The 26,671-nt window shown below is 48.3% G+C and overlaps 5 protein-coding genes and 1 long non-coding RNA gene across 10 annotated transcripts in view; 4 read left to right on the plus strand and 2 right to left on the minus strand.

The window, feature by feature from the left end:
* cacna1fb (calcium channel, voltage-dependent, L type, alpha 1F subunit) overlaps positions 1-10,758 on the plus strand; it is a 22,948-nt gene extending 12,190 nt beyond the window's left edge. The window contains exons 20-58 of the mRNA XM_058084952.1: positions 166-192; positions 274-434; positions 516-741; positions 803-1,010; positions 1,074-1,194; positions 1,353-1,428; positions 1,505-1,553; positions 1,611-1,671; positions 1,738-1,840; positions 1,920-2,049; positions 2,623-2,682; positions 2,764-2,870; positions 3,034-3,121; positions 3,226-3,333; positions 3,416-3,468; positions 3,537-3,683; positions 3,752-3,953; positions 4,042-4,200; positions 4,300-4,410; positions 4,496-4,579; positions 4,657-4,785; positions 4,855-4,920; positions 4,989-5,080; positions 5,166-5,325; positions 5,406-5,533; positions 5,629-5,725; positions 6,941-7,043; positions 7,118-7,219; positions 7,305-7,435; positions 7,497-7,607; positions 7,669-7,726; positions 7,796-8,012; positions 8,129-8,236; positions 8,320-8,429; positions 8,495-8,607; positions 8,668-8,869; positions 8,960-9,013; positions 9,079-9,179; positions 9,244-10,758. Coding sequence (XP_057940935.1) covers positions 166-192; positions 274-434; positions 516-741; positions 803-1,010; positions 1,074-1,194; positions 1,353-1,428; positions 1,505-1,553; positions 1,611-1,671; positions 1,738-1,840; positions 1,920-2,049; positions 2,623-2,682; positions 2,764-2,870; positions 3,034-3,121; positions 3,226-3,333; positions 3,416-3,468; positions 3,537-3,683; positions 3,752-3,953; positions 4,042-4,200; positions 4,300-4,410; positions 4,496-4,579; positions 4,657-4,785; positions 4,855-4,920; positions 4,989-5,080; positions 5,166-5,325; positions 5,406-5,533; positions 5,629-5,725; positions 6,941-7,043; positions 7,118-7,219; positions 7,305-7,435; positions 7,497-7,607; positions 7,669-7,726; positions 7,796-8,012; positions 8,129-8,236; positions 8,320-8,429; positions 8,495-8,607; positions 8,668-8,869; positions 8,960-9,013; positions 9,079-9,179; positions 9,244-9,510 — 4,630 coding nt within the window. The 3' untranslated portion in view covers positions 9,511-10,758. The remainder of the gene's footprint in view (positions 1-165; positions 193-273; positions 435-515; positions 742-802; positions 1,011-1,073; positions 1,195-1,352; positions 1,429-1,504; positions 1,554-1,610; positions 1,672-1,737; positions 1,841-1,919; positions 2,050-2,622; positions 2,683-2,763; positions 2,871-3,033; positions 3,122-3,225; positions 3,334-3,415; positions 3,469-3,536; positions 3,684-3,751; positions 3,954-4,041; positions 4,201-4,299; positions 4,411-4,495; positions 4,580-4,656; positions 4,786-4,854; positions 4,921-4,988; positions 5,081-5,165; positions 5,326-5,405; positions 5,534-5,628; positions 5,726-6,940; positions 7,044-7,117; positions 7,220-7,304; positions 7,436-7,496; positions 7,608-7,668; positions 7,727-7,795; positions 8,013-8,128; positions 8,237-8,319; positions 8,430-8,494; positions 8,608-8,667; positions 8,870-8,959; positions 9,014-9,078; positions 9,180-9,243) is intronic.
* On the plus strand, positions 10,416-14,892 carry LOC131137256 (synaptophysin-like). The gene is made up of 12 exons (XM_058084970.1): positions 10,416-10,551; positions 10,793-10,877; positions 11,327-11,392; positions 11,474-11,598; positions 11,679-11,874; positions 11,944-12,135; positions 12,201-12,383; positions 12,463-13,196; positions 13,798-14,011; positions 14,081-14,252; positions 14,327-14,398; positions 14,475-14,892. Exons 2-8 carry the CDS (start codon positions 10,860-10,862, stop codon positions 12,514-12,516), a joined length of 834 nt encoding a protein of 277 aa, XP_057940953.1. The 5' UTR covers positions 10,416-10,551; positions 10,793-10,859; the 3' UTR covers positions 12,517-13,196; positions 13,798-14,011; positions 14,081-14,252; positions 14,327-14,398; positions 14,475-14,892.
* Positions 14,888-16,278, minus strand: lhfpl4b (LHFPL tetraspan subfamily member 4b). Of its 3 annotated transcripts, none has more exons than XM_058084967.1 (6): positions 16,162-16,278; positions 15,831-16,067; positions 15,550-15,754; positions 15,390-15,469; positions 15,144-15,291; positions 14,888-15,069 (listed from the first exon to the last, which is right to left on the minus strand). In XM_058084967.1, exons 1-6 carry the CDS (start codon positions 16,258-16,260, stop codon positions 15,041-15,043), a joined length of 798 nt encoding a protein of 265 aa, XP_057940950.1. In that variant the 5' UTR covers positions 16,261-16,278; the 3' UTR covers positions 14,888-15,040. The 3 variants fall into 3 exon arrangements, with proteins under 3 accessions (XP_057940950.1, XP_057940952.1, XP_057940951.1); XM_058084969.1 differs by having other exon boundaries at positions 15,831-16,071; positions 16,162-16,273; XM_058084968.1 differs by having other exon boundaries at positions 15,831-16,206.
* LOC131137258 (uncharacterized) lies at positions 15,457-19,345 on the plus strand. Of its 2 annotated transcripts, none has more exons than XR_009131871.1 (7): positions 15,457-16,322; positions 16,686-16,793; positions 17,443-17,623; positions 17,698-17,843; positions 17,938-18,054; positions 18,123-18,408; positions 18,588-19,345. It is a non-coding gene; the product is annotated as an uncharacterized LOC131137258 (long non-coding RNA). The 2 variants fall into 2 exon arrangements; XR_009131872.1 differs by having other exon boundaries at positions 18,591-19,345.
* On the minus strand, positions 16,425-23,504 carry hdac6 (histone deacetylase 6). 2 transcript variants are annotated; one of them, XM_058084958.1, is made up of 30 exons: positions 23,413-23,504; positions 23,079-23,172; positions 22,787-22,915; positions 22,634-22,719; positions 22,469-22,553; positions 22,357-22,397; positions 22,184-22,280; positions 22,014-22,111; positions 21,838-21,942; positions 20,838-20,906; positions 20,643-20,769; positions 20,498-20,563; positions 20,364-20,423; positions 20,201-20,290; positions 20,017-20,123; positions 19,852-19,919; positions 19,602-19,743; positions 19,411-19,539; positions 19,127-19,295; positions 18,836-19,041; positions 18,583-18,775; positions 18,364-18,513; positions 18,110-18,287; positions 17,915-18,042; positions 17,660-17,830; positions 17,429-17,542; positions 17,274-17,346; positions 17,125-17,198; positions 16,821-16,949; positions 16,425-16,744 (listed from the first exon to the last, which is right to left on the minus strand). In XM_058084958.1, the coding sequence occupies exons 2-30, from the start codon at positions 23,154-23,156 to the stop codon at positions 16,676-16,678; spliced, it is 3,231 nt and encodes a 1,076-aa protein (XP_057940941.1). In that variant the 5' UTR covers positions 23,157-23,172; positions 23,413-23,504; the 3' UTR covers positions 16,425-16,675. The 2 variants fall into 2 exon arrangements, with proteins under 2 accessions (XP_057940941.1, XP_057940942.1); XM_058084959.1 differs by lacking the exon at positions 23,413-23,504 and adding an exon at positions 23,297-23,315.
* Positions 23,505-23,621: 117 nt separating this feature from the next.
* Positions 23,622-26,619, plus strand: uxt (ubiquitously-expressed, prefoldin-like chaperone). Its single transcript, XM_058084972.1, has 6 exons — positions 23,622-23,975; positions 24,231-24,312; positions 24,396-24,463; positions 25,525-25,632; positions 25,769-25,832; positions 25,926-26,619. The coding sequence occupies exons 1-6, from the start codon at positions 23,866-23,868 to the stop codon at positions 25,986-25,988; spliced, it is 495 nt and encodes a 164-aa protein (XP_057940955.1). The 5' UTR covers positions 23,622-23,865; the 3' UTR covers positions 25,989-26,619.
* Positions 26,620-26,671: the final 52 nt, after the last annotated feature.

Consider the following 26,671-nt stretch of genomic DNA (forward strand, 5'->3'; position numbering starts at 1 on the left):
CCCCACCTCCCATGTTCCTTTGCTCGGGGTTATTTCTCTGCTGTCTGTTGTCTTGGAGACAGCTCAGTGTCGTCATGTCAACATTTTGGAGTCACATGTTTGTGGTGATTAACATTTTAAGCCCCGCCCCCACACATATTCAAACTTCACTTTGTCCGATTTCAGTGCTCGATTGATGAAGATTGGCTGCTGGTGAGTTCTCGTCCTGCATCAATAAGCGTAGATGTAAACAATGCCTCGAAGTGATCACACCCTGTGACTGTGTGTATTCAGTCGCACGCTGCGGCGCTGGAACCGAGTATGTCGTAGGAACTGTCGCACAGCTGTCAAATCGGTGACTTTCTATTGGCTGGTTCTGCTGCTCGTCTTCCTCAACACGTCCCTCAGCGCCTCTGAGCACTACAACCAACCTGTTTGGCTGACGGAGGCGCAGGGTAAGAACGGTGTGCTGTCTCTGTGCGTACACGTGGCGTGTGCAAGTGTGCGTTGACCCTGTATGTGTGTCTGTGGTGCAGACATCGCCAACAAGGTGCTGCTGTCGCTGTTTACTGTGGAGATGCTGCTGAAGATGTACAGTCTGGGCCTGGCGCATTACTTTGTGGCCTTCTTTAACCGCTTTGACTGCTTTGTGGTGTGTGGCGGCATCGTGGAGACCATCCTGGTGGAGATGGAGATCATGCCACCTCTGGGGATTTCCGTGCTGCGTTGCGTCCGCCTGCTGCGCATCTTCAAGGTCACGCGGTGAGAAGACACATCAACGCAGGCTCATTTGCCCGAAACACTGACGTCTATATCTGCGCAGCCATTGGACGGCTCTGTCCAATCTGGTAGCATCGCTGCTCAACTCCATGAAGTCCATCGCCTCGCTGCTTCTCCTGCTCTTCCTCTTCCTCATCATCTTCGCGTTGCTGGGAATGCAGCTGTTTGGCGGGAAGTTCAACTTTGATGAGACGCAGACCAAACGGAGTACCTTTGATGCTTTCCCGCAAGCGCTGCTCACTTGCTTCCAGGTACGTTCACTGATGTTGCGGTGTGGGCGGTGCCAGGGGGGGTTGACGATCACATCTGTGCAGATTCTCACAGGTGAGGATTGGAATGTTGTGATGTACGATGGCATCATGGCATACGGCGGCCCCGTCTTTCCTGGGATGATTGTCTGCATTTACTTCGTCATTCTCTTCATCTGCGGAAACTGTATCCTTCCTGTTTCACATACGTACGTGTGACAGCATCTTTGAGAACCCTGAGGAACACCACAAACGTTAGCCGCTAGCCAGTTAGCTGATGTCGGTTTTGGGTGACTGATGACCTTGGTTTGCAGTTGATCAGTAGAACTTCTTAACGTGGCTCAGACATCCTCCTCAACGTCTTCTTGGCCATTGCCGTGGACAACCTGGCGGGAGGAGATGGCGACGACAAGAAAAAAGAGTGAGTGGGCGCATACATAGGGTCAAAGGTGGGGGGCAGGGCCTCATTCTGTACTGCCGCTCTATCCTCCATGCAGGGAGAAGACAGAGGAGACAGAGGAGGAGACAGAAGGGGAGCAAATTAAGGTGAGGATGATGATGTTGATGAAGATGGCACGTCCCTCGTTAACTTTGCATCTACAGGTGGACATTGACGAGGACACGGAGTATGAGGAAGAGGAGGAGCTTCCCGAGGGCGAGGACGGTGAGATTATGTCATGCCATAGTGTGATGCGGCCATATTTGCTGACCTCATGATGGCCTCCATCAGACGGCGGCGTCCAGCTGAAAATGGCCGACCTGGCCCCGCCCAAAGAGAAAGTTCTGCCCATCCCCGAAGGCAGTGCCTTCTTCTGCCTCAGCAAGACCAACCCGTGAGTCTGACCACATTCCGGACATTTCCTGCTGGTTGTGCGGCGATCTGATAACATGTGTGTGTGTGTGTGTTTCCAGAATTCGAGTGGCATGTCACACTCTGATCCACCATCACATTTTCACCAACCTCATCCTCGTCTTCATCATTCTCAGCTCGTGCTCATTGGCCGCTGAAGATCCCATCAGAGCTCACTCCTTCCGGAACAACGTGAGTCCACACACACACACACACACACACACACACACAGGTGTGTTGTGGGAACAGCGGCAGATGAAGACCGTCAACAAGAATGGCAAACAAAGATAGCTGTCAGTCATGTTTAAACCAACTTGATGAGGGAGGGGAGGCGGAGCTTGAGCAGATTATTCCAGAAGTGGGTCAGTGCCTGACGAGAAAATCACCAGTCTGAACGTGCACGCATACAGCGAGCAGCAGCTGTGCTCACGCAACGCTGAGCAATTCTGCATGTGCACACGCACACAGATGTTGGCAGCATTGTGCACGTGCATGACACACACACAAACACACACACACACACACTTGGCTAATAACGTGTCAACTAAATTGAGTATGGTCCTTGTACTTGGTTGCTGCTCAGCAGGTCAGGAGGTCACTGGTCACTGGAACTCGCAGACATGTCTTCACTAAGGACTAATGAGACACCTAATGGTCTTTGGACTTTCATCCTGTTTTTAATTAGCGGACATGTGTCCGATGCCAGCGGTAAATGTTTAATGGCTGTGCGGTAATGTCATGATGATGATGTTGTGGCGTGTTCAGGTTCTAGGTTACGCCGACTACGCCTTCACTTCCATCTTCACCGTGGAAATCCTATTGAAGGTAAAAAAAAAAAAACAAATGGGAGTGGTGATGGCTGTTGTCTGTCCTCCAGGCTAATTTCCTGTCTGTGTTTGTGGTCAGATGACGGTCCACGGAGCGTTCCTACACCAGGGCTCCTTCTGCAGGAACTGGTTCAATTTGCTGGATCTTCTCGTCGTCAGCGTGTCACTTGTCTCTTTTTTCCTGCAGTCAGTGCTCACTCACTCACGGCACCTTCTGACAAAGTGTAGTGTAGATGGTTAGATAGCTACATAGATCAATCCACTCATGCAGATAATGACATGTTGGCAAACAGTAGTGTTTGAGGCTTGCTCACACTGTGTGTGTGTGTGTGTGTGTTTGTGCGTACAGTTCCAGTGCTATCTCAGTGGTGAAGATCCTGAGGGTTCTCCGCGTGCTCAGGCCTTTGAGGGCCATCAACAGAGCCAAAGGCCTCAAGGTATGTGAACACGTGTGTGGCTCAAAATGGTCGCCTTTGCAATATTTTATGCTGACTCTTTGTGCGTGTGTGTGTGTGTGTGTGTGTGTGTGTGTGCCTCACAGCACGTGGTCCAGTGCGTGTTTGTGGCCATCAGAACTATCGGAAACATCATGATCGTCACAACGTTACTTCAGTTCATGTTTGCGTGCATCGGAGTGCAACTGTTCAAGGTAAGATGTGCTATCTATATGCATACATATACAGTATATGTTTAGTCTACCCGTTACGATGATGGCGGTGTTGTGTTTTCAGGGTAAATTCTATCGTTGTACCGATGAGGCCAAACACACTCCCGAACAGTGCAAGTATGTCCAGCCTTCACTTGTCTTCTTATAAGCATTATGACATCATCATGATGTGTGTGTGTGTGCAGAGGCACCTTTGTGGTGTACAAAGATGGCGACGTGAACCATCCGATGGTGCGAGAGAGAATTTGGCACAACAGTGACTTCAACTTTGACAATGTACTGATGGGAATGATGGCACTCTTCACCGTATCTACCTTTGAGGGCTGGCCTGCGTGAGTACTGTGTGTGTGTGCTGTTAAAGCTGAAGCCCCGCCCCTGATTCCCTCCCTCCCTCCAACAGCCTGCTGTACAAGGCCATCGATGCCAACGGGGAGAACTCAGGTCCCATCTACAACTACCGTGTGGAGATCTCCATCTTCTTCATTGTGTACATCATCATCATTGCCTTCTTCATGATGAACATCTTTGTGGGCTTCGTCATCATCACGTTCAGGGAGCAGGGCGAGCAGGAGTACAAGAACTGTGAGCTGGACAAAAACCAGGTGACCCGTCTACCCCCGAAAACGCTCACAACTCCGTTCACCCAGACGCGTGCTTGAGTCCTCTCCACGTGTCACATGTCGTCCACAGCGCCAATGCGTGGAGTACGCGCTGAAAGCTCAGCCTTTGAAGCTCTACATTCCCAAAAACCCGGTGCAGTACAAGTTCTGGTCCATCATCAACTCCACCGGATTCGAATATGTCATGTTTGTGCTCATCCTGCTCAACACTGTGACGCTGGCTGTCCAGGTAAAGTCCCGCTGGCAAGGACCAGAGGGAGCTGGGGAGTCAGGGGGGCGACCCACCTTGTGATGGTGTGTGTGTGTGTGTGTGTGTGTGTGTTTGTAGCACTATGAGCAATCCAAGACGTTCAGTGACATCATGGACATCCTCAACATGGTCTTCACTGGACTCTTCACTGTGGAAATGCTGCTCAAACTCTTAGCACTCAGACTCAGGGTGAGCCCTGCATACATGCTAAGTCCACGCGTCCATATCTGTACAGGAAGTTTTTTTCCACATCCTGTGTGTGTTTGTCATGCAGCATTACTTCGTGGATGCGTGGAATTCCTTTGACGCTCTCATCGTGGTCGGTAGTGTGGTGGACATTGTGGTCACAGAGTTCAGCGTACGTAACAACAGCGTGTGTGTGTGTGTGTGTATGTACCACGCAACTAGCCGATTGTCACTACGTGTGTGTGACAGAGCGGAGAGGACAGCTCTCGGGTGTCCATCACTTTCTTCCGCCTCTTCCGTGTGATGCGATTGGTCAAGCTGCTGAGCAAAGGGGAGGGCATTCGCACGCTGCTGTGGACGTTCATCAAATCCCTGCAGGTGTGAGGGGGCGTGGCCTGTAAGGTGGCCCCCCAGTGGCGCTCGATAACATGTGTCTTGTGTGTGTAGGCACTGCCGTACGTCGCCCTGCTCATCGCCATGATTTTCTTCATCTACGCCGTCATTGGCATGCAGGTGAGCATGTGGTGCACATGGAGAGGTTATCGTGATGTCTCACGTGTTGTGTAACTTGTCTCTATCAGACGTTTGGAAAGATCGCCATGCAGGATCACACTCAGATCAACAGGAACAACAACTTCCAGACTTTTCCACAGGCCGTCCTACTCCTCTTCAGGTCCTTCTTCACATATGGCCACCTAGTTATCATCATCATCATTATAGTCAGCCTCTCACTCACTGTGTGTGTGTGTGTGTTACAGGTGTGCGACTGGTGAAGCGTGGCAGGAGATCATGCTAGCCAGTCTTCCTGGGAAACGCTGTGATCCCGAGTCCGACTATGAGGCAGGAGAAGAATCCAGCTGCGGGAGCAACTTTGCTATTGTTTACTTCATCAGCTTCTTCATGCTGTGTGCTTTCCTGGTGTGTACACACACACACACACACACACACACATGCACACACAGGCGATCACAATAGTGTGTATGTGTGTTCTTGTCCAGATCATCAACTTGTTTGTGGCCGTCATCATGGACAACTTTGACTACCTGACACGTGATTGGTCTATTCTGGGTCCACATCACTTGGATGAGTTCAAGAGGATCTGGTCCGAATACGATCCTGAAGCCAAGTACGACACAGCCTCCACCAGGAGGCGCACATACAATACTTATTTTTATGACATCATAGTTAAGAGTGATTAGCTTGTGTGTTGTCATCTCTCAGGGGTCGTATTAAACATCTGGATGTTGTTGCTTTACTTCGGAGGATTCAGCCTCCTCTTGGTTTTGGAAAACTGTGTCCTCACAGAGTCGCCTGTAAGGTAATCAAAAGAGCATGCATGTAACATTCAGGTAACAACATCAGGATGTACTGGAAGCCCTCATCAACAATAAGTACCATCCTTTATTTGTCGGCTAGTCCAGTTGTATACCCGCCCATGTTCACAAAACAGTCCAGTATCAAATGCCGTTGACAGATTAAAATCAATTTCTTTTGCTGGTAGGGAATTAGGAACTCCAACCACTTGTGCCTGATGTTTTCCTCGTTAGGAATTGTAAACAAATGTAGCTTTCCTTTACACTCAACGAAATGCTTCCTAGGCGACATTGCTAACCCCTTAAACAGAGAGGCCGAGCTTGCAAGGGGGAGTGCAGGGAGTGTATCTGGCCTACAATGATCGCCCATATAAGGAAGCCCGGCAATCTGTGACATCACAAAACACCAGTGTTAAAACACCCTATGAAACCGAGCATTCAGAGCCACCTCAAACTTCTTTTTCTTCTGCATGTAAAACTGACAAATAAATAAAATAAAATATAATATATATATTATTATTATTATATTATATAATATTTATAAATGATAATATAAATAATATAAAATGTCTTGTTGGCTGGCGACCAGTCCAGGGTGTACCCCGCCTCTTGCCCAAAGACAGCTGGAATAGGCTCCAGCACCCCCCGCGACCCCCGTGAGGATAAGCAGTAGAAAATGAAAGAATGAATGAATATAATATATATATTATTATATAATATTTATAAATTCTATTGCCCAAAGACAGCTGGGATAGGCTCCAGCATACCCGCAAACCTAGTGAGGATAAGTGGCATAGAAAATGAATGGATGGAAATGTGTTTTATGTTCAAATTTTGGGGTGTCTGGAAGGGATTAGTTGGATTTACATGATTTTGTATGGGAAAAATTGTCTTGGTTAAAGTCCGTTTTGGTTTCAGTCAGATCTGGAATGTATGAATGACGCTAACCAAGGCACCACTGCATTGTACTTCTCTGAGACACTGAATTTGGGGTTATCATTGTCTGTAAGCTATTCTTGTCAAACTGGGGAGAAACAAAACCTTGAAATATTTCATTCTGTGTGTAGTGAAATTATATAATATATGTAAATATTATAGATGTACCTGTATGTAACATACATGTAAAAATAGGTTTTACAAGCAAAATGTGTGGGAATCTAAAGTTGTAATGAAATGTTTCATGTCCTGACCTGACATGTGATGGCCGTGCCGCGGTTTAGCGTCTGGTAGCCATGAACATGCCTCTCAACTCGGACGGGATGGTGACCTTCAATGCCACCCTCTTTGCGCTGGTCCGCACGGCACTGAAGATCAAGACTGAAGGTACGACCACAGGAAGTGTCCTCACCGAGGTCACATTCGTCCTTGCTGACACGCTCATGTTGTCCCGTTGCTAGGGAACCCAGACCAGGAGAACGAGGAGCTGCGGGGGATCATCAAGAAGATCTGGAAGAGAATGAAACCAAAACTTCTGGATGAAGTCATCCCACCGCATGAAGGTACAAACGGTAGCATTAGCACTAGCCTTAGCATGCTGGTTGTTTCAGGCTGACTTGGTCAAGCCTTCTGTGATGTTCCCTGCAGAGGAAGAGGTGACTGTGGGGAAGTTCTACGCCACCTTCCTGATCCAGGATTACTTCCGCAAGTTCAGAAAGAGGAAGGAGAGGGGAGGTTTGAGTGTCGCGACGGACGCCACCAACCCGTCAGCTGTACAGGTGTGTCAATCACACGTCTTAGTATACTTGGTGTATACTAACAACGTGCATGTGTGGGCAGCTGTGTAAAGCGGGTCTGAAGACGCTACAAGATCTGGGTCCAGAGATGCGTCTGGCACTCAATGAAGACCTGGAAGAGGAAGAGGAGGACACTATGAGGGACGAGGATGAGGTGAGCGTTCTTCTTTTACCGCACCCTCACATGCTCTCACGGTTTTTTCTCACCTCCGCAGGAAGACACAGGGGGTTCATACAGAGACAGACGAGGATCTATGCTGGCCACGCCCACTGGTACTGCTCTTTTTTTAATATTGACCTTATACATGGTTCACTCACCCCCCGTCGTCTTCTACTTGGCAGGCCCGGTTGGTGTCATGGGCGACGGCGGCGTGGTGAACGGCGGTTTGATCCATCGTGTGGGCTCTCTGACAAAAATGTCCAACGGCAGCGACTACGACATCTCGCGGCGAGATAACCTGAGATCATCTGTCAATCATCATCATCACCGCCGACCCTCAGTCAGGAATGGCGTTGTAGACCACGCCCACAAAAGGCCGTCCTATTACAAACATGGAAGGTAGGCTGTTAGACTGCTTGCGAAAGGAAGGTATGTTATTAGTCATGAGTGTAGTTCCTCTAAGTTCCAATAGGTGCTGCTGTGTTTTAACATGCCGATTGTGCTGTGATTGACAGGAGGGACTCCAGGGACAGACACTGGAGGAATAGAGACATGGACGTGTCCAGAGAGCCACCCTACTACACGAGAGAAGACGACGCAGACAGCTTCACCTCTGTAGACAGGTACACACACACACACACACACACACACACGTTGTTTATTGTACGCATGTATTTGTGGATATACTAAGTGTGTGTTTTTTCAGGTATTACCCCGATGAGCCCCCTCTACACTATGACAACCACGCCCCCTACGGTCACTATGGCGAGGGAAGGAGGACTACGCGGCGCCGCCTTCTTCCGGCCACGCCCACAGGTGAGCTGTTTTCGCTTGGATGACTTCATCAAAGATGGTTGACGGTGTCTTTGCCCGCCCGCCAGGTCGAAAGCCGTCGTTTAACATCCAGTGTCTGAGACGTCAGGGCAGCAGTGACGACTTACCTCTGCCTGGGACGTACCACCCCACCTCACCCCCACGCCGCGCTCGCACTCAGGTACACACACACACACACACACGGATGGTCTTCAGGCACACATGTTCCTGTCTCCACCAGACGTATGGCAGTTACAACTCTCATCAGTCGTCCGGTCGCTCCTCTGCGGCGTCCTCTGCCTCATGGGCCAATCCGTGTCCTCGCCGCGGTCGCCTCCTGTACGCTCCTCTCATCCTGGTGGAGGAGGAGGGCAGCCCCCCCTGGGGGAATCGAGGAGGAAGAACAGGCTTGAGCGGAGAGTGCAAGCAGGAAGCAGGAAGAGGTGAGGATTGTCTGCATCAAGCATGAAACCCGTCAAATATCCTGTGCGTCGTACATCGCATCGTACGCCATGTTGTGTTTCCTCCATCAGGTGTCAGTGTTACCGGAGCGGCACCTACTCCCATGTGGTACGGCGACCCTGCAGGTAAGACAAGTCGATCACAGAGTGCCACCGTCACTCGCTGTCTGATTTGTCATTGTGTGCTTTAGCCCCACCTCCTTACAGGGCCTACACCACCCTCAGAGTTCCTTCTCAGCTCGGCGCTCCTTTCGGAGAGAAGAGAGGCTCAGCTGACAGCCTGGTGGAGGCGGTGAGTAACCATTAGACCCGACTGGCGGGAAATCATCACTTGAACGTTGTTCGTCTTTCCGCAGGTTCTCATCTCTGAAGGGCTAGGTCTTTACGCACGCGACCCCAAGTTTGTTGCCTTTGCAAAGCGAGAGATCGCGGATGCGTGTCACATGACCGTGGACGAGATGGAGTCGGCTGCCAGCGACCTCTTAGGGTCCGCCAGCCATGACTTTCTGAACAATGCCACTGCCGCTGATCCCGCAGCACTCTACAGCGATGAGGAGCCAATCAGGACAGGCCGAGACGAGGACGAACTGGCGGACGAGATGACCTGCGTGACCTCGTTTTGATGGACACATGCCGGTGACCAATCAGGAGTACATCGACAGGGACAAAGGACAAGGTCCTCATGACATCCTCGAGGAGGAAAGGACGAAGGACGCCGGGAAGGAGAGTAGCAAGGAAGACAACAGATGTTGTCATGGCAATGTGTTCCACAGTGCATGTGCATTTGTGACAGGAAGTCACAATTAATGTTCCTTCTTCTCCAGGACGGGGCGACCATGCAGTTTGATGCTATTTTTAGCGGGTAGCATGCTAGTCTCAGTGTAGAAAACATTGAATTATTTCACACCCATTTGATTGATTTTATTATTCATTTTGATTTAACTTAGCGCAATCACGTGATCGCTAACATTGCTATCGTACACATAAACATATTTCATAGCATCATTGCAAGAAAACAGCATTTTAATGCAAACAGTAAGGTCTGCTAAGTGCTACATGCCAACAAAACTGCTGCTATCATGGCCGTCATCATCGCTATTGCTAGCTGTGCTGGTTGTGATGGATGAGATACTTCCTGTTAGCATGTAGCTGCACCAGGAATGGCCGACGTGGCCATCAAAGTGGTCTTACCGTGACACGTGTGTGCCCTCCGTGGACCCCCTGTGAGGAGAATGCTGAGTGGAAAGAAAAACAAGTGTGTGAGTTGTTTAGGTCAAAGGTCATGAATTTTGGATCAACTTTTTCGATATTTGGTCAAAATGTGTTTTTTTTTTTTATTCCTGATGTTTTTTAATTCCTTGCGTGTCAATCATGTTCTTCCTGACTGAAGGGCTTTGAACTCTCCAAACATCAGTCACATGACCTTTTACCTCAAATAAAACGTGACTACAAACATGTCCTGACTCTGGTGGTGGATGACATGCGTGTTTGTGCCGCCTCCTGCTGGATAGCTGTAGTCAGTGCAGCCTTCACGTGACTTCAACTTTCGCGCCTCCTTGGCTTTTCGGAGCCCACAAATGTGATAAACATGGAAGAAATGGAACTCAGAACAATACTGGCTGCTCAGTACAATAAGTCAACTGTGTTTATAAGTCCCAGGCCTGGTGAGTCCAACTTCTTTTTACACTTACGTTATTATACTCATTCTGTGGTTTGATACTGGAGCAGGTCACTTCAGTTGAGTGCACTGTATGTCAACACACAGGCCACACCCACAGTAATGTGATGTCATTGTTGTTGTTTTCTTGATTATTTTTTTTTATTTATTCCACCTTTCAAATAAAACAAATATTTAACAAACAGAAAAAGCACCGACACCAATGGCCCCCATCTTTTTTCTTTCAGTGCCCCTCCCTCGTGCGAGCATCGCCCCCCCGCCCCCGTGAATCCTCCGTGTCCCTCCAAGTCAAACATGGACGTCGTCAATCAGGTAAGAAATCATTTTATTTTAAACATTCATCTTCTTGTCTTTCATGGTGACACGCCTTACGTCCACGACGTCCGTCTGTCCGTCGATGTTTTTTTTTTTTCAGCATCCAGTACATCCGTACAATGTACGCAAACATGGTGGCTAACGTGAATGTGCGCGTGAGACGATGAAAATGATATGGCGGGAGGGGTGGGGGGGCTTTGACCCCTCCCCCACCACGCGTGGGTGTCGGGGTGCCAATATAACCATGATGAAGATGAATATATTGTTCTATGTCGTGAGATGTTATCACGTTCTTACAGCTAGCTAGCTAACAACCAACAGGAACAACACTAGGGTCTATAAATGACAGCATGATAACAGTCTAAGGTCATTAGTTTGGCATACCACATTATTAGGGACACGTGGGTGTCAAAGGTCAACAACCTGTGTGTGTTTTCCCCCTCCAGCTGGTGGCTCAGGGTCAATTCAGGGTTCTGAAGGTTCCACTGGGTTTCATCAAAGTTCTACAATGGGTGAGTACACACACACACACACACACATTTATGTTTATATTGATTACATCATCAATAAACATTTCCCTTCTCCCCGTCCAGTTTTTCGCCATTTTGGCTTTTTCCACATGTGGGAGTTATTCGGGAATGTTCCGCGTGTCAGTGGAGTGCAAGAACCGCACGGAGAGCAACCTGAACGTCCAGGTTGACTTTGAATATCCTTTCAGGTCAGAAAGCACGGAAGAGTGATGGGAATTATTGTAAACAGGAAGTTGATTTATGCTATCCGTCATTGTGTGTGTGTTAGGCTGCACCAGGTCTACTTTGACGCCCCCTCATGTAACCGGGGTACGGAACGTGTGTTCTTAGTGGGCGACTACTCTTCCTCGGCGGAGTTCTTTGTAACCATCGGTGTCTTGTCCTTCCTGTACGTGACGGCGGCGCTTAGCATCTACGTGTTCTTCCTGGATAAGTACAAGGAGAACAACAAGGGCCCCCTGCTGGTGAGTATGTGAACCTGGTCCTGCATGGAATGGCGACGCAGCGTACCGCTGATGTGCCTGTGTGGTTAGGATCTGGGCGTGACGGGTGTGTTGGCGTTCATGTGGCTGGTGAGCTCAGCGGCGTGGGCGAAGGCGTTATCCGATGTCAAGACGGCGACCAACCCTGACCTCGTCATCACTTTGATCACTGCCTGCGATCATGAAGAGAACCGATGTCGGGAAGTCCATGACCCGGTCATGTCTGGGCTCAACACGTCTGTGGTGAGGATTGAGTGGGCGGGTCCTGATCTCGGTGGGCGTTGCTGATTGGCGTTGTCATCTTTCAGGCGTTCGGCTTCATCAATCTGGTCCTGTGGGTGGGAAACCTGTGGTTTGTTTTCAAGGAAACGCGCATCATCGCCCCCTTCATGAGAGCCCCGCCCCCTCAGGACAAGGCCGCCGCCCCGGACGGGTACGAACAGGACCCCTACGTCGGCGGCCAGGGGGGGTATCAGCCTGAATACAACCAAGTGAGTGCTTCTTCCTGTCGGCCATCTTGACTAAAAACACTCCTTCATTGGCTCCGCCCCTTGTGCCGTTTGTCTGCAGGACGCCGAGTACGGCCAGCAGCCGCCGCCGACCTCCTTCTCCAATCAGATGTGAAGCTCGGCTCGATCACATGATTATTATATTCCTCCACAGGAAGTGGTGGCCTGCTAGCTTCCCACACTGCTGAAAAGGCGGTGATGCCATCATAACAAAAACCCCGCCCCTTCAACTCATGACTTCACTGAAACAATGCTTCCTTTTTCTTTCCCTCCTCTTCTCTGCCACTTCCTGCTCCTTCTCTGACATCTTAGAAATGAACCAAAACTTGGATAGCAAACTAGCTAGCTAGCTCGCAGCTTAGCTAATGCAGATCAATCAGCCAATCAGCATCCGTTGTGCAATGATGCCCCTACTTCCTGTATGTTTGTGTGTTTCTTCCTGTTGGACTCCGCGTCTGTAACGATGGTGATGGTGATGTTGTTGCAATGGATACGCCCCCCCCCCCCCCCGCGCTGTTTATTTAGTGTAAGGTTTGAATAAACAAGTAAAAAAAAAAACATCCTTTGTTTCCATGGCAACACGTGACTAACCTTGAATGACCTCTTGTGTAGCACACAGGCTTCACCTGATGATGGTCCCCTCCTCCTCTCCCCGGTACTCCCGCTCTACTCCTATAGCTCCTCCCCCTGCCCCTCCCCCCCACCACCTCCATGTTGTTGTGCGCTCGGCGTACACATTCAGTCAGCAGAATGGCGTCGCTCATCTTGCTGCCGCTGCTACTCACCGTCGCTCAGGTAGGACCACATGACGTCTTTTTCACTTTGTGTCGTCACGGTAACTGTGTGGATGCTCCGCCTCCTCACAGACGTAACTTCGACGGTTACATTGTTTTTTTGACATTTTTGTGGAAGCTCCTCTGTGTGTGTATGTGTGTGTGTGTGTCACATTTCAGGTCCTGGTCTCCATAGTGACAGGAGACAGTAACCATAGCAACAGTCTCCTGGCACTGGTGTGTGTGTGTGTGTGTGTGTGTGTGTGTGTGGAAGTGATGTCATCCCTTAACTAGTAGCATTAGCATCAGCAGGAACTATGATGTCATCACTTCCTGATGATGCCTTTGAAAAAGGCTACAGTAAACAAGAAGATCACATCACCATGGCAACCAAAGAGCGAACCAGGCCTTAAATTGTGAATTTCGGAGAGTATTGTATTCTCACAAATGAACTGAACTCTTAGAAGACGGTTCACCTCTCTTCCTAGCAGGCTCCTCCCATTCTAGCAGGCTCCTCCCATCCTAGATCCAATAACATTAGTATGTCACCTTCTCACCTCATCTTGTGGCCATGGCGACTTGTGTGTAATATTCAAATGAGGCGTTAACGTTCTATATGTCAGTGTGCTCCTGCAGGTCCTGGTTGGCCTGGACTGGATCTCTCAGAAGGTGGAGTTCCACGTCAAAACATTCCCTACGACGGCAAGGGGGTGATCTATCCCGCCTGGCGCAGGGGAGGAATGCTTGATGAGGTCTGGAATGGGCAGGGCTTGGAGCAGGCCCTTCAGCGATTGGTGGAGAGAGGACATAGGCGGGAGCAGGAGGAGCAGAGAGCAGGTTGATTGACAGATAATGAATATTCATGAAGCACTGATTAATCTAATGAAGCTTCTCTTGTGTATGCAGCATATGCTCGTGCTTTGCTCCGCCTCCTTGCTAAAGCTGAGGCGGCACGGGGGAACTTCCGGGGTCCACCCCCGGCTGACTATGACACGGGGTGGGGTCTGAGTACTGGTAGGATCCCCACCCATTGGATGACCTTGATAGGACCACAGCTGCTTCAGCCCCTGATGGATAGGTGAGGTTATCATACACTTCAGGTGTCAGTCAAAGGAGGCGGGTCTTCAGTGAATGCTGCCGTATGATTGGCAGAACGGAGACGCAGGTGGGCAGAGCCAGACAAGAGATCCTACAGCGAGACTTGGAAGAGGATGAGGAAATAAGGTGAGTGCCGGTCCAGTCCAGGTGGTCACATGTCACAAACGCATCACGCTCGTCATCATATGTCCCGCCTCTTCAGAGGTCTGCTCGAGAACATCCTGTCCATCATCGGCGCTAACCACGCCTCCTCCGGCCACCGTGTACAACGGCGTTTCTCTGAAAACGTGGGTTCCGCATACAGGAGAAGGCGGCGCTCCCTCGATGATGATGATGATGATGATGCTGCCTCACCGTTGCCTAGCAACCAGCCACCACTGTTCCGAGTGAAAAGGCGGGGCTACTGACAGACTGACAGAACAGAGAGCCCTGAGCTCCACCCCCATCAAACCCCCATCAAGTGCGGCGCCGCTACATGAGGAAGTAGGAGTCAAGGAAAGGGAATAAGTAAGGTTTAAATTTCCAGTGACCTTTAACCTCTGATGGGAGCAGAAGTGGACTGAATGTTAATGTCATGTGTGTGTGTAGTAATAAAGTTAAGTATTAAAGTTAGTATTTCAAGATGTTTTATTTGTTTACATGGCTACCACGGACACAATAGTCAAAGGTCGAGGCTGATGCTAACTATGCTATGCGAGGCTATCGGAGCATCAGAACGAGGAAGACGACTTGTCGAAGAGGACCAGAAGAAGAAGAGTCACATGACGTCTACGCTGACATCAGCAGCCCCGTAGTCACTGTTCAAACACACACACGTGAGTCTTTAAGTTCCACTTACTGCATCGAAATCGGCACCCGACCCCTGACCCACCTTCCTTGCTGAGCGGCGGCAGGAGAGCGTCCTGTCTGTTGGCGAGCACGAAGGCCAATGTGGCCAAGATGGCGGCGTCCAAGACCCCCAGAATAGCCAGGATGTAGGCCCAGTGGACCGAGCAGTTCCCGGATGAGAAGCTGCCAACCTGCACACAGTCGGTGATTTATAGTCACAACCAACGGGCCAATCGGGGGGCGGGGGGTGGGGGTAGGGGTGGGGGTAGGGGTGGGGGGTGTCACTCACCGAGTCCCCACACAGAACTCTCATCTCCGGGCTCTCCCACGAGTCAGGGAACAGGAGACAGGCCAGTGCCAAGCAGAATCCTGGCAGCAAATTGAGGACTTCCTGTTAGCTAACAGGAACTTCCTGTTAGCTAGCCTAACCCATAACGCCACACCCCTACCTGCAGTGAGCTGCAACCAGGCACAGATCTTGTACACGGTGGCGGCGCTGCAGAAGCGGAACAGGCAAAGACACAACACGCTGGTCCACACCGCCCACAGGGACACGCCCACCAGGACCGCCACCGACTGGAAGGACGGCAGAGGCGACAGACTAGACAAACGACCGCGACAATCTGGAACCGGACGGTCCGACTCCAGGCACACCTGTCATGGAACAACACAACCACAGTTAAAAAGGTCCGTAAATCACGTGACTCTCCAGGACCAATCAATAGTCAACCTCAAATAATCCCAGGGTGCCGCTAGGTGGAGCTGTTCCTACTCCCGGGTGGTGGGAATCTGAAGTTCCGATCCATGACGGCTGCACCAGAACCACCACCTGGATGACGGCGAAGCACAGCGTGCACACGGCCCAAAGCACGCCCACCGCACGCGCACTACGCACGAACTCTGTCTGGTAGAGACGAGACAGGTCCGCCAGGTCCGGAGACGCCATCACGTGACTTAGATCACTTGCCTTCCTTGGCGGTACAAAAGCATGTGGAATAACATCATAACGTCGAGTGACGTAATGATCATCGGCAAACGTACAAAACGAAAACGAAACCAACCTGCAGATGTTTGACGTGCACGCACACGCCGCTTGGAAGGATCGAGGCGCGTGACCGCAGCTGGATGCTATGGATGGCACGCGCAGGAGAGATGCTCATGCAAGTCGGGGCGAGAGAGAGAGAGCGCGAGCGACGTCTGCAGGAGGCGGAAGGAACTGCAGGTGCGTTTGTTTTCTTGTATGGCGACCAATCACAGCGCGCGAGGCGGCGCATTTATTAATTCAGGACATTTGCTAAAAAAAACAACATTTTCATCACCCACGTGACCGCTGCTGAGCCACTCATTGTGTGGTCAAAAACAAATATAGCTAAGAAGATAATAATAATGTTTTAATGTTTATACATAAGCATTATTGCACAATGAACAGGCCTCCTCAACGTATGGCTAACATAAATCACAATAATGATTTAAAAAAAATGTATTATAAACATGGTGAGTTTAAAAGTGGTAACACTCATAAACACACATGATGATGCCTTCATGTTAAAATCTAAGCCCCGCCTTCTCTCTCTTCTAACTCCAGGGTGGGATCTCCTCTCCGAACTTGGCGCTGTGGGCTGCATTCTTGGCATCAAATACGACCTGGAGGCACAAATGACGTCAATGATCAACAATGGCGGGGGGAACATCTGTGAGTGATGATGATGATGATGATCACCTGATTGTGCACGTAGGCCTCGCACACGTAACACCACACGGAGAGGTCACAAAAGCTCAGCACCACAGGATGTTGTGATGTCACACCGTGCATCAACATGTGCTCGTTCACGTAGCGGCCACATGCCACCTGATGTGGTACATGTGACATCATCACCTTCGAAACCCCTCCATTGTCATGTGACATGCGGTGTTGATATTGTGTTTGTACATACTACTATATACATTTAACATACAAGTTATTTATTATTAATTTTATCATCGGTTTTAGTACTGTTGTAGTTTTGGGTGGGGGTGGGGGTCACCTGGTAGCAGGTGAGACAGATCCAGTTCTCGGCCTCCGAGCCACAGTCCTGACAAGGCAGGAAGACATCGATACCTAGATAGATGCACACTTTATTTATGCAGTAGCTAACATGCTAACGACTAGCATACTTGCACAATGAGCTACTACCTGAGGGTGGGAGGGGCTTGACCTCACCCAGGTGAGGACACCAGGACAGAGGGTCTACCACGTACATGGCGGCCTGCAAGCGTGCGCGCATACACGTTAGAAACTCACGTCAGCTGCTGTCAAAATAAAAGTACTGTCGTAATAAAAGTTCTGACTCCGCCCATCTCAGCTCCGCAAATCAGCTCCAGAGTCCCCTGAGGCTTGGACCAACCACACGCTCCCTCTGGCTCGTCTCCCACGGCAACCGTTGTTGACGCTGCAGCATCGACCTGAGCACATTGAGAAAACTTTCATGGCAGGAAATCAGAAATAAAAGTAACCAGCTACTGAAGGGGAAGGAGGCGGAGCCTGTGAGATCGATTAACGTTCAGTTAAGTGGAATTTACCTGAGGCGGCAAGCTCTCTGATGTTTGACTCCGCTCAGGAGACACCGGACATGACTCCGCCTTTGCATACTCGTCACAGTGGATGTCGGACCTGCCCACTGGAGTGGAAGAGGTCTGACTGAGGTCCAAGCTGGCCAATCCCTGTGTGAGCTGGTCCAGACTACACTGCGCCTGATTGGACAATGTAAACAATATAAAATTTAAAGGGGCCATGCTGTGTTTAATCAGCGCCATATTGCATATTATCGCTATTACGTTTGTGTTCTCCGATCCCACAGGAAGTTTATCTGGACCGCTTTGTCTTGACTTCCTGCCTTTGCTTTGGCGACTCCGTTTCTCATGTGACTTCGGGGAAGGTACGGCTGCTCGTACGGAGTCTGGGACTGAGGTGAAAGGTCGGTATTAAATAAAAGCTAACAAATGTAGGTGTGGCTTATGCACTCCTCTCACTGTGTATCCTTAGCGACTTCCAGTAAGGGGCGTGGTGGCGGATGACCTCGTTGATGGTTGTCACGGCACTGCGGTGAGGCGGGGGCAGGGGTATCAGCAGTGAAGGCGGGGGGTCGCCGAGCAACACGCTTGTACACATGGCCATGGATTCGGAGATGGACGTCAAGTTGTAACCGCCCTAAAGAGAGATGTCACTTCCTCTTCGTCTTCGTCTTCACCTTCACCGGTCATAGATCTGTGATCAGCTGACTTACCTCGAGTATGAGCAAGACCCGCCCACCGGCCAATGACATCAGCATGTGAGTGAGGTGGGCGTAGCCTTCTGGGGTCACACTGTAGCCGCCAAGAGGGTCTCCTCGTGCAGCGTCAAATCCAGCTGACACCAACACCACACTGGGGTTGAACTGTAGTCACATGATTCTTCATGAGTCCCATGTGTGTGTGTGTGTGTGTGTGTGTGTGTGTGTGTGTACCTCAGAAGCAATCGGCATGACGATATGGTGAAAGGCGGCAAGATACTCGGCGTCCCCCATTCGCCCGCCACTCCACCCCACATTGACGTTGAATCCGGCCCCCTCTGCCACGCCCACCCTGCCAGGAGCGGCGTCCTCCGAGGACGGGAAAAACGTTCCGTTGTCGTAGCGATGGAGCGAGACATATAGGACGCTGGAAAACAGGAAGTGAAGATAATAACACATTTCCCGTCACTTGAATCGACTTCCTCACCTGCTGTCGTCCTCAAACATGTGCTGGGTGCCGTTGCCGTGGTGAACGTCCCAGTCTAGGATAAGCACGCGGAGAGGTGCATGATGGGAGATCTTCTGAGCGTAGCGAGCGGCGAGCGCTGCTGTGTTGAAGAAACAAAAACCACATGCGGAGTCTCTTTCTGCGTGATGGCCTGGTGGACGCACAATGGCCACGCCGTTCCTCACCTGCACACACACACACACATATATACACACCAGACTGAATATGAAGACTTGAACCAGGCACCCTGTGGTCCAGCTAGTTTTATACCTGTCCATTCAGGATGTGGTCCAGAATATTGAAGCAGCTTCCAACAGCCAACATGGCCGACTGGAAGCTCTGATTGTTGATGTAGATGGAGTTGTATTCCTCTCCAAGCTTATGCAGATCCCTTGCCTTCATCGTGGATGTGGACTTCATATGCTGGATGTAGTCCGCACTACACACACACACACACACACACACACACACACACACACACACAGTCATCTTTCAGTGATCAATCACGTGATTGGTTTCTTCTCAGACCTACCAACATGGACGCCATGACTTACGTGTGACACATCGAAAGCTCCTCCTCGGTGGCGAAGCGTGCTGGGATGCGTTGACAGCGGTCCGCCAGTCCGAGTTGCTGATGCTTGGAGAAGATCTTGAAGATTCTTTGAGGTTGTTCAGGATGATGCCTGCACGTGGTGACGCGGGACGGTGAGCGACCAAACTCTGTGAAAAAAAAACACACACCTACCTGTCCCACATGTTGAGATGCTCCATCATCCTCTCGTCGTATACTAGGCCGGTTGCCATGACAACAGGCAAACACAGACTCTCTGGTTTCTCTTCTTTGGCCGCTGTTCTGATGACATCCCCATCAGCAAGCCCCGCCCCCTCTATAGTGGATATAATAATATAGAGCAAAAAAACACTGTCATTATTAATCTATAAATACTTCAATATTTAATAATTGTCCATACAGTATTACTGAGTGTGTGTTTTACCCAGTACTTGCAAGGAGATCCAGTATGGATAAAGAGCTGAGATGGTCTCGGAGATGGATTTCAGAGCGCTAACCCAGAAAAGGTTTAATTAGCTTACAGTTAGCTAGTTATTTTATTTACATGTCTTTTACATGATAAATATTATTAACTTTTAAATGCAGGTACCTGTCGGATGGGGCGCTAGGCGGAGTCATTGGGGCACAGGCTCCTCCCACAAGAGCTTGAACACAAGCAGCCACGCCCTCTGCCGTTGCCTTCAGGTTATAACCACCCTGAACGCAAACAAACAAGACTTCAGCTAACGGTTGACACGTGAGTTTTGTGCGTCTTCACGTTGTCAATGTTTTACCTCCAAAGCGAGAACGAGTCTGCCTTCTGCCAAAGACATCAGCATGTGTGTGAGTGTGTAGAAACACTGAGGACTCACGCACATCTGACCCTGAACACAACACGCAAACACACACTGTAGCGTTGACCTATTACGCTTGTTTGATTGTGATGTTGTTGCGTACCTTCGGATCCCCGAGTGCGGCATCAAAACCAGCGCAGACCAGAACCAGTTCCGGGTGAAACTTAACACATACAACAAGTAAAAAAAAAGTTTTAACCAAACTGTGTGAGGTCAAAGGTCATCTACATGTATTACCTCGTAAGCAACGGGCAGCAGCAGTCGCTGGAACGCGCACACGTAGTCGGCATCGCTTATTCCTATCTAAACAAACACATAAAGTAGGCAGGGTTTTATTTTGAAAGGGTTTATGAAGCACAAAGAACTACTGGACTGGACTTACCGTGTTCCAGGGCAGGTTAATGTTTCGTCCCTCGGCGGCACCCCCGCCCACAAAACTATTGTCTGACTCGGGAAGGTGAGGCCAGAACGCTCCCTGTTCAAACCTGTGCATGCTCACGTACACTACGCTGATACACACACACACACACAGAAAACGTTATGTAAGAATTTACCAGTATGACGGGTGAGGACTCACCTGGGGTCGTCCTGAAAAACATACTGGACACCTTGACCATGATGGACATCCCAGTCCACGATCAACACCCTGACACACACACACATAGGATCCATAAGTTAATGTTAATTATGTACCATCTGATTGAAAAGCATTTAATTGTGCTGCTTTCTACATAGGTTTCTACATAGGTTGTCATGACAACCCCGTACAGTAGATGGCAGGGTTAACTTATCAACACACCGAATATAACTGACTTGCTCTTTCATGATTATGCATTCGTTCATTCATTCATTTTCTACCGCTTATCCTCATGAGGGTCACGGGGGGTGCTGGAGCCTATCCCAGCTGTCTTCGGACGAGAGGCGGGGTACACCCTGGACTGGTGGCCAGCCAATCACAGGGCACATGTAGACAAACAACCATTCACACTCACATTCATACCTATGGACAATTTGGAGTCGCTAATTAACCTAGCATGTTTTTGGAATGTGGGAGGAAACTCCACACAGAGATGGCCGAGGGTGGAATTGAATTGAACTCAGGTCTCTTAGCTGTGAGGCCTGCGCGCTAACCACTCGTCCACCATGCAGCCGCATTTGTTCATAATTCATTCATTCATTCATTTTCTACCGCTTTTCGTCAAGAGGGTCGCGGGGGTTGCTGGAGTCTATCCCAGCTGTCTTCGGGCGAGATGTGGGGTACACCCTGGACTGGTGGCCAGCCAATCACAGGGCACATATAGACAAACAACCATTCACACTCACATTCATACCTATGGACAATTTGGAGTTGCCAATTAACCTAGCATGTTTTTGAAACCCACGCATGCACGGGGACAACATGCAAACTCCACACAGAGATGGCCGAGGGTGGAATTGAACTTGGGTTTCTTAGCTGTGAGGCCTGCACGCTAACCACTCGTCCACCGTGCAACCGCATTTTTTCACCATTCAATAATTCACAATGCCCTCCCATGTTATCACAGTGTGTCTTACGAATGAATGAAAAATAGACCAACCTGTTGACTTTGTGTTTCATTTGTGCATAACGAGCAGCAATGGCCACATTGTTAAAAAAGCAAAAACCGTTGGACTCTTCAGCCTGAGCGTGATGTCCCGGTGGCCTGTCACACACACAGACACACACACAAACAGTTTAGACAACAGAAATATAAAAGTGATCCAGACAAAATACCTCACGACAGCAAATCCGTTCCTGAGATGACACGTCAACACCTGGTCTACCAGCTGGAGCACTGAACCGACTGCCAATATGGACGCCTGGAAGGTCTCCTGCGGCACACACGTATTATGTTTGTATCATGTGTGTGTTTGTACAGTAAATGTGTTTGTGTGTGTCCTTACTGTATGGAAATAGACAGAATCATATTTGTCAGACAGGTTATGTAATTCTGTCTCGGACATTGTCTGAGTGGATTTCATCAACTCAATGTAATCTTTCCTGCAGGGAATGCACATGATCAATACAAAGAGGATTGTAAATGTTTGTTGTTGGTCCATCTTTTGCTAACACTCACGTGTGCACGAGAAGCAGTTCTTCATCGGTGGCTGCTCTGGCCTGAAAAATGTGCACACACACACAATTAGGACATCACAAAGATCAGTTTTGTGAAGAAAAGAAAGACTCACCTGCACTTGAACACAACGTGACAACAGTTCTTGCTTATCCAGCTCCTCCATTATGGACGTTACTCTGTCTGGACTCTCTGGATGACTAAACAACACGGGTATTGTTTAGAAGTCATGAGATTTTACATTTTACATTCATAAACAAGTCATGTCAGATGAGCTAACCTGGTCTCCCATAGGTTCTGATGACACTTGAAGGTCTCAGAGTAGACCAAACCTGTCCCAGTGGCAGATGCCCTGCTAGATAGGTCCTACACAAAAACACACAAATTCACTCACACACTCCAAAACAGTTTAAAAAAAAGTGTTTCTACTCACCAGCTGCTGTAGTTGGACTTGCAGCTCCTTGTCTCGCTCTTCCTGGCTCTTCGCCATCCTCCCTTTCTTCTTCACCTCCTTCAGGTTGCCTCCTTTTGTCCTCTGTTTGTCTCCTTGGACCCCGCCTCCCTGTTTATGCGCAAGAAATGTGTCTGACTATCTAGTTACACTTTCATAATGAATGACACGTTTGTAGTTATTAACAAGCTTTTGTTGTATGACTGACAGGTTAATGTGTCACTCATTTGTCAAATCCTTCACTTGAGCAAGTAAACATGCACACGTGAGCAACCTGAGGGGACAGACGAGGAGATCTCCGGACTGACTTGAGTCCACATCCTGAAGCTGGAAGATCTGGTCCGGAAGACATCTTTGAGCCAACTCACCTGCGTTATAACAAACACATTAATAAATAACTTGTATCGTTATTACAGTGTTATTACTGTAGTATTATCACTTCAAACACCTCATTTCACGTCACAATATCACATAATGGCAAAACCTACATACCGGCGGTTGTAAACACATCAAATTAGACAGAATTAGTTAACGTCCATTACACAGGCGTGGACACATTCATATTAATTTTCAAAGATAAACACAAAAACAATCATGAACGGACTTACAGTATTTTCTGAACAGTATTTTTAGATATACCACAGAGCGCCGATTGCAACGGTCGTCGCACCCAAATGACGTCACAACGGAGTCGCGCCAGCCGTTGACATCATTTGATGTGTGTTTTTTTTTTTGCGATTATAAGAAATTTTAACATACTTTCATTCATCCCAAAACGTAACCGTATTTATTGCGACATGACTAAGTGGTTATGAAAACAATTTGCGTTTCAGTTATTTCAGCCTGTCTTATATTTGCAAAATTATGTAATAATTATATCAATATTTTACTATTTTTGTAAATAGTAAATGTCAAAAATAAGAATGTACATTTGTGTTCGGTAAAATAACAGTTTTTCTAGCTAGTTGCTTTATTCTGAAAAGGAGGAAGTTGCTTGACGACCTCGGTAAGGAGTCCCCGGATGTTGAAGCGGAAGAAAAACCACAACAAGCGAAATAGCAATGGCGCCTACGGCTACTGCTAATGTTAATACGAATACTACCGGTAACGTAGAGCAGAAGGTGTTACAGTATGAGAAGTTTATTGACGAAGTGCTGAAGAAAGATTTACAGTAAGAAACGTGTCACTGTCGTGTAGTGTTAGTTACATTTCCATGCTGTGTTAGTTTCTCTGATAAACTCACGTATGCTACGATGGCTGTTAAACCTGCTTCTACTTAATGTTGTTTATGAAGGTCAATGAACAACATATATTGACATACATGTCCTAATGGAGGTGGTCGTTACTGGCAGAAAGTTGGACTGTCCCTTTAAGCTCAACAGTCGCTCGTTACATACTTGTATGTGTGTCTGTTATTGCTTTTTAGGACAGTAATGGAGCAGAGAGATGCAGTTTATAATCAAATATCTCAGTACCTGCAGTTGAAGAACACCATACAGAGTTTGCAGGTATGCACACACACACACACACACAACACTGAAAGTGTCATGCATGTATTTTACATGTACTGTATGTTGTTGTGTGTGGGCAGGAGACAGGCTCTAAGCGCCTCAAGACAGATGTTGACCTGGGATGTAACTTCTACGTTCAGGCGGAAGTGTAAGTTCTTCCATTTAAATCACAAAGTGCAGGTGTGAACCTTATTTTGCTTTAAATGGGACCTATTATGCTTTTTTCCACTTTTCTGACCTGTAAATTTTGTTAGAATGTTGTATTATCGTATTCAACTATGCCAAATTTTCAGATAATGAGGTTTTTGCATTTGGAAGTGAGCCCTGAAAGAAGAGTTCAAGAAATGTTTGTTCAGGTTTGAACTTGCTCAAAGAGGCAAACATCAGCTAGAAGAGGTTGGAGTTTGAGATTCCATGTGAGGAGAAACATAGTGGACTGATTTGTGAACATTGGCAAAACTGGACTATCCGCCTATCCACCGAACTATTGCTGAAACCCGATGCCTTTCCAACGTTACTTGGTTATGTTAAAGAGTCAGAAGCACAAGCTGTAAGTAACAATTACATTTTTCAGTGTTCTAACTGTCTTTTATGTTGTGTAAGTGAGTGATTGCCTATGTAGCATTATAGAGTGTGCATACTGGGAGCGTCTTACCTTCATGTTGCTAATAGCCTTATCCATCACAATCGGTGGATCTACCCAAGTTTTTTTTAAACACAAATAGTCCTGCGAAAATTGTCAAAATTGTCTGCACTCAATAAGCGCGGACCCACGTTGCCACTCTTTGGCAAGTCAGGGGTCTCCAGCCAGTAGCATTAGCTACCGGTAGCTTTTAACCACTTTTAAAGTAGCTCTCCAAAGGGTTTACTCATTTATTATCAACTCTGAAACTAACAGAATTAGAAAATAGAGTTCGTCAGTAGTCCGGAAGTCCTCAGTAGCGCTTGAGAGTGTGATCAATCACAGCAGAGTGGGCATGGCATGAGGCGGGCCGCGGGTGGAATAAATGAAAACAGATTACAGCTGCAATAGGTACAGATTCTGGAAGATCTTGAAAGCTTTCTATGTGGGTTATCATGTGTCGCTGCTCTACAGGAGTCCACAATACAATACAAAGGGCCGAGAAATGAACATAACAGGTCCTCTTTAAATGATGTCAAATGAGTTACACTACAGTGTGCGTCCCTGATTGTTCCCATCTCCCCCAGTGAGGATTCTTCCAGGATCTTCGTGTTGGTGGGATTTGGCTTCTTCGTTGAGATGGACCACTCGGAAGCTCTGTGCTTCATCGACAAGAAGACGAGTCAGCTCACATCGTCAGTAAAAACTCAGACAGGAAGCTTTTTTGTGTGTGTTAAGCTACTTTTGGGATATTTGCCTGCTAGCTTGTGTCCGTTGTTCCTCATGCAAGATGCCGCCCTGTCATGCTAATGCTGCGTGTGTGTGTTTTAGCTTCACGGATCAGCTGACAAAAGACGCTGCTAAAATTAAAGCAAACATCCGCATGGTGCTGGAGGTCAGTTCTTTCTTCACACATTTATTGGAAACTTGTGTGGAATGTGGTTGTTCATTTTTATTGGTAAATGTCTGCCGTCTATTCGTCATTCAGGGTCTGCGAGAACTTCAGGGCCTCACAGAGCTTCCAGAACACAGCAGAAGAGAAGTCTTCTAGATGTTTCCTCTTTCCTCTGTGACCCCATCCCACAATCGCTGTCCAGGACAGGATGAATATGAATGGTGACAGTGTCATCAAATCAGTGGTTCTTCTATTGTACCAAAGTGTCGTTGGATGTGTCCGGGACACAGGCAGGAGAAGGTCATAGGTGTCCTGTTAGGTCATCATCTGGATACAATCGATCCAACGGTACGACAAGACATGGCTTCACATGTCCAGTTGCCATGGCAACAAGAAAATTGACAGAAGCTTGCTCACATTTTTGCACATTTCTGTTTTCTTCAGCAGCTTTAAAAGCAACTTTTTGTTGTACATTGACTCTGATGCTGAGAAAGTCATGAAGTGTCATTTTCATTTCAATTGAGTTTTCAGATTATTAATCATCTGGTGTGTGTAACCACAGTGACACATTTATCATAAGAATCAATAAATGTTTACTTTTTGGGGGAAAACAATTAGCTTAGCAGCAGACTACCTCCGTTTTGTATCGTGCCGACGTCATTATATGGTTGTCACTGTGTCAAGTTAGCCAAAACTACCGGACTTCGTGTTAAGATGATTATCAATAATTAAATAAAGCCGTCAATTGTATTGTATTTACGAATATTTACGAGTGTTTAGTATAATTTGTAGTAAAACCAATGAAACAACGGGATCCAAATTCATCAAGAGCAGTCTAT

This window comes from Doryrhamphus excisus, chromosome 10 (genome assembly GCF_030265055.1).
Source record: "Doryrhamphus excisus isolate RoL2022-K1 chromosome 10, RoL_Dexc_1.0, whole genome shotgun sequence".
Lineage (NCBI taxonomy): Eukaryota > Metazoa > Chordata > Actinopteri > Syngnathiformes > Syngnathidae > Doryrhamphus > Doryrhamphus excisus.

What these genes read in the sequence shown, in the direction of transcription:
- LOC131137256 (XM_058084970.1), top strand. An exon ending in GACTTTGAATATCCTTTCAG is followed by an intron (nt 11,599 to 11,678) that starts GTCAGAAAGCAC and finishes TGTGTGTGTTAG; the next exon opens with GCTGCACCAGGTCTACTTTG. An exon ending in ACAACAAGGGCCCCCTGCTG is followed by an intron (nt 11,875 to 11,943) that starts GTGAGTATGTGA and finishes CTGTGTGGTTAG; the next exon opens with GATCTGGGCGTGACGGGTGT.
- uxt (XM_058084972.1), top strand. Translation starts at nt 23,866, where the DNA reads ATGGCGCCTACGGCTACTGCTAATGTTAATACGAATACTACCGGTAAC. An exon ending in GTGCTGAAGAAAGATTTACA is followed by an intron (nt 23,976 to 24,230) that starts GTAAGAAACGTG and finishes ATTGCTTTTTAG; the next exon opens with GACAGTAATGGAGCAGAGAG. An exon ending in ACATCCGCATGGTGCTGGAG is followed by an intron (nt 25,833 to 25,925) that starts GTCAGTTCTTTC and finishes TTCGTCATTCAG; the next exon opens with GGTCTGCGAGAACTTCAGGG.
- hdac6 (XM_058084958.1), bottom strand. Translation starts at nt 23,156, where the DNA reads ATGTCTTCCGGACCAGATCTTCCAGCTTCAGGATGTGGACTCAAGTCA. An exon ending in TCATGCCGATTGCTTCTGAG is followed by an intron (nt 18,514 to 18,582) that starts GTACACACACAC and finishes ATGTGACTACAG; the next exon opens with TTCAACCCCAGTGTGGTGTT. An exon ending in TCTGTCTCACCTGCTACCAG is followed by an intron (nt 16,950 to 17,124) that starts GTGACCCCCACC and finishes GTACCACATCAG; the next exon opens with GTGGCATGTGGCCGCTACGT.
- lhfpl4b (XM_058084967.1), bottom strand. Translation starts at nt 16,260, where the DNA reads ATGAGCATCTCTCCTGCGCGTGCCATCCATAGCATCCAGCTGCGGTCA. An exon ending in GAGTTCTGTGTGGGGACTCG is followed by an intron (nt 15,292 to 15,389) that starts GTGAGTGACACC and finishes GACTGTGTGCAG; the next exon opens with GTTGGCAGCTTCTCATCCGG. An exon ending in GCCGCCGCTCAGCAAGGAAG is followed by an intron (nt 15,070 to 15,143) that starts GTGGGTCAGGGG and finishes GTGTTTGAACAG; the next exon opens with TGACTACGGGGCTGCTGATG.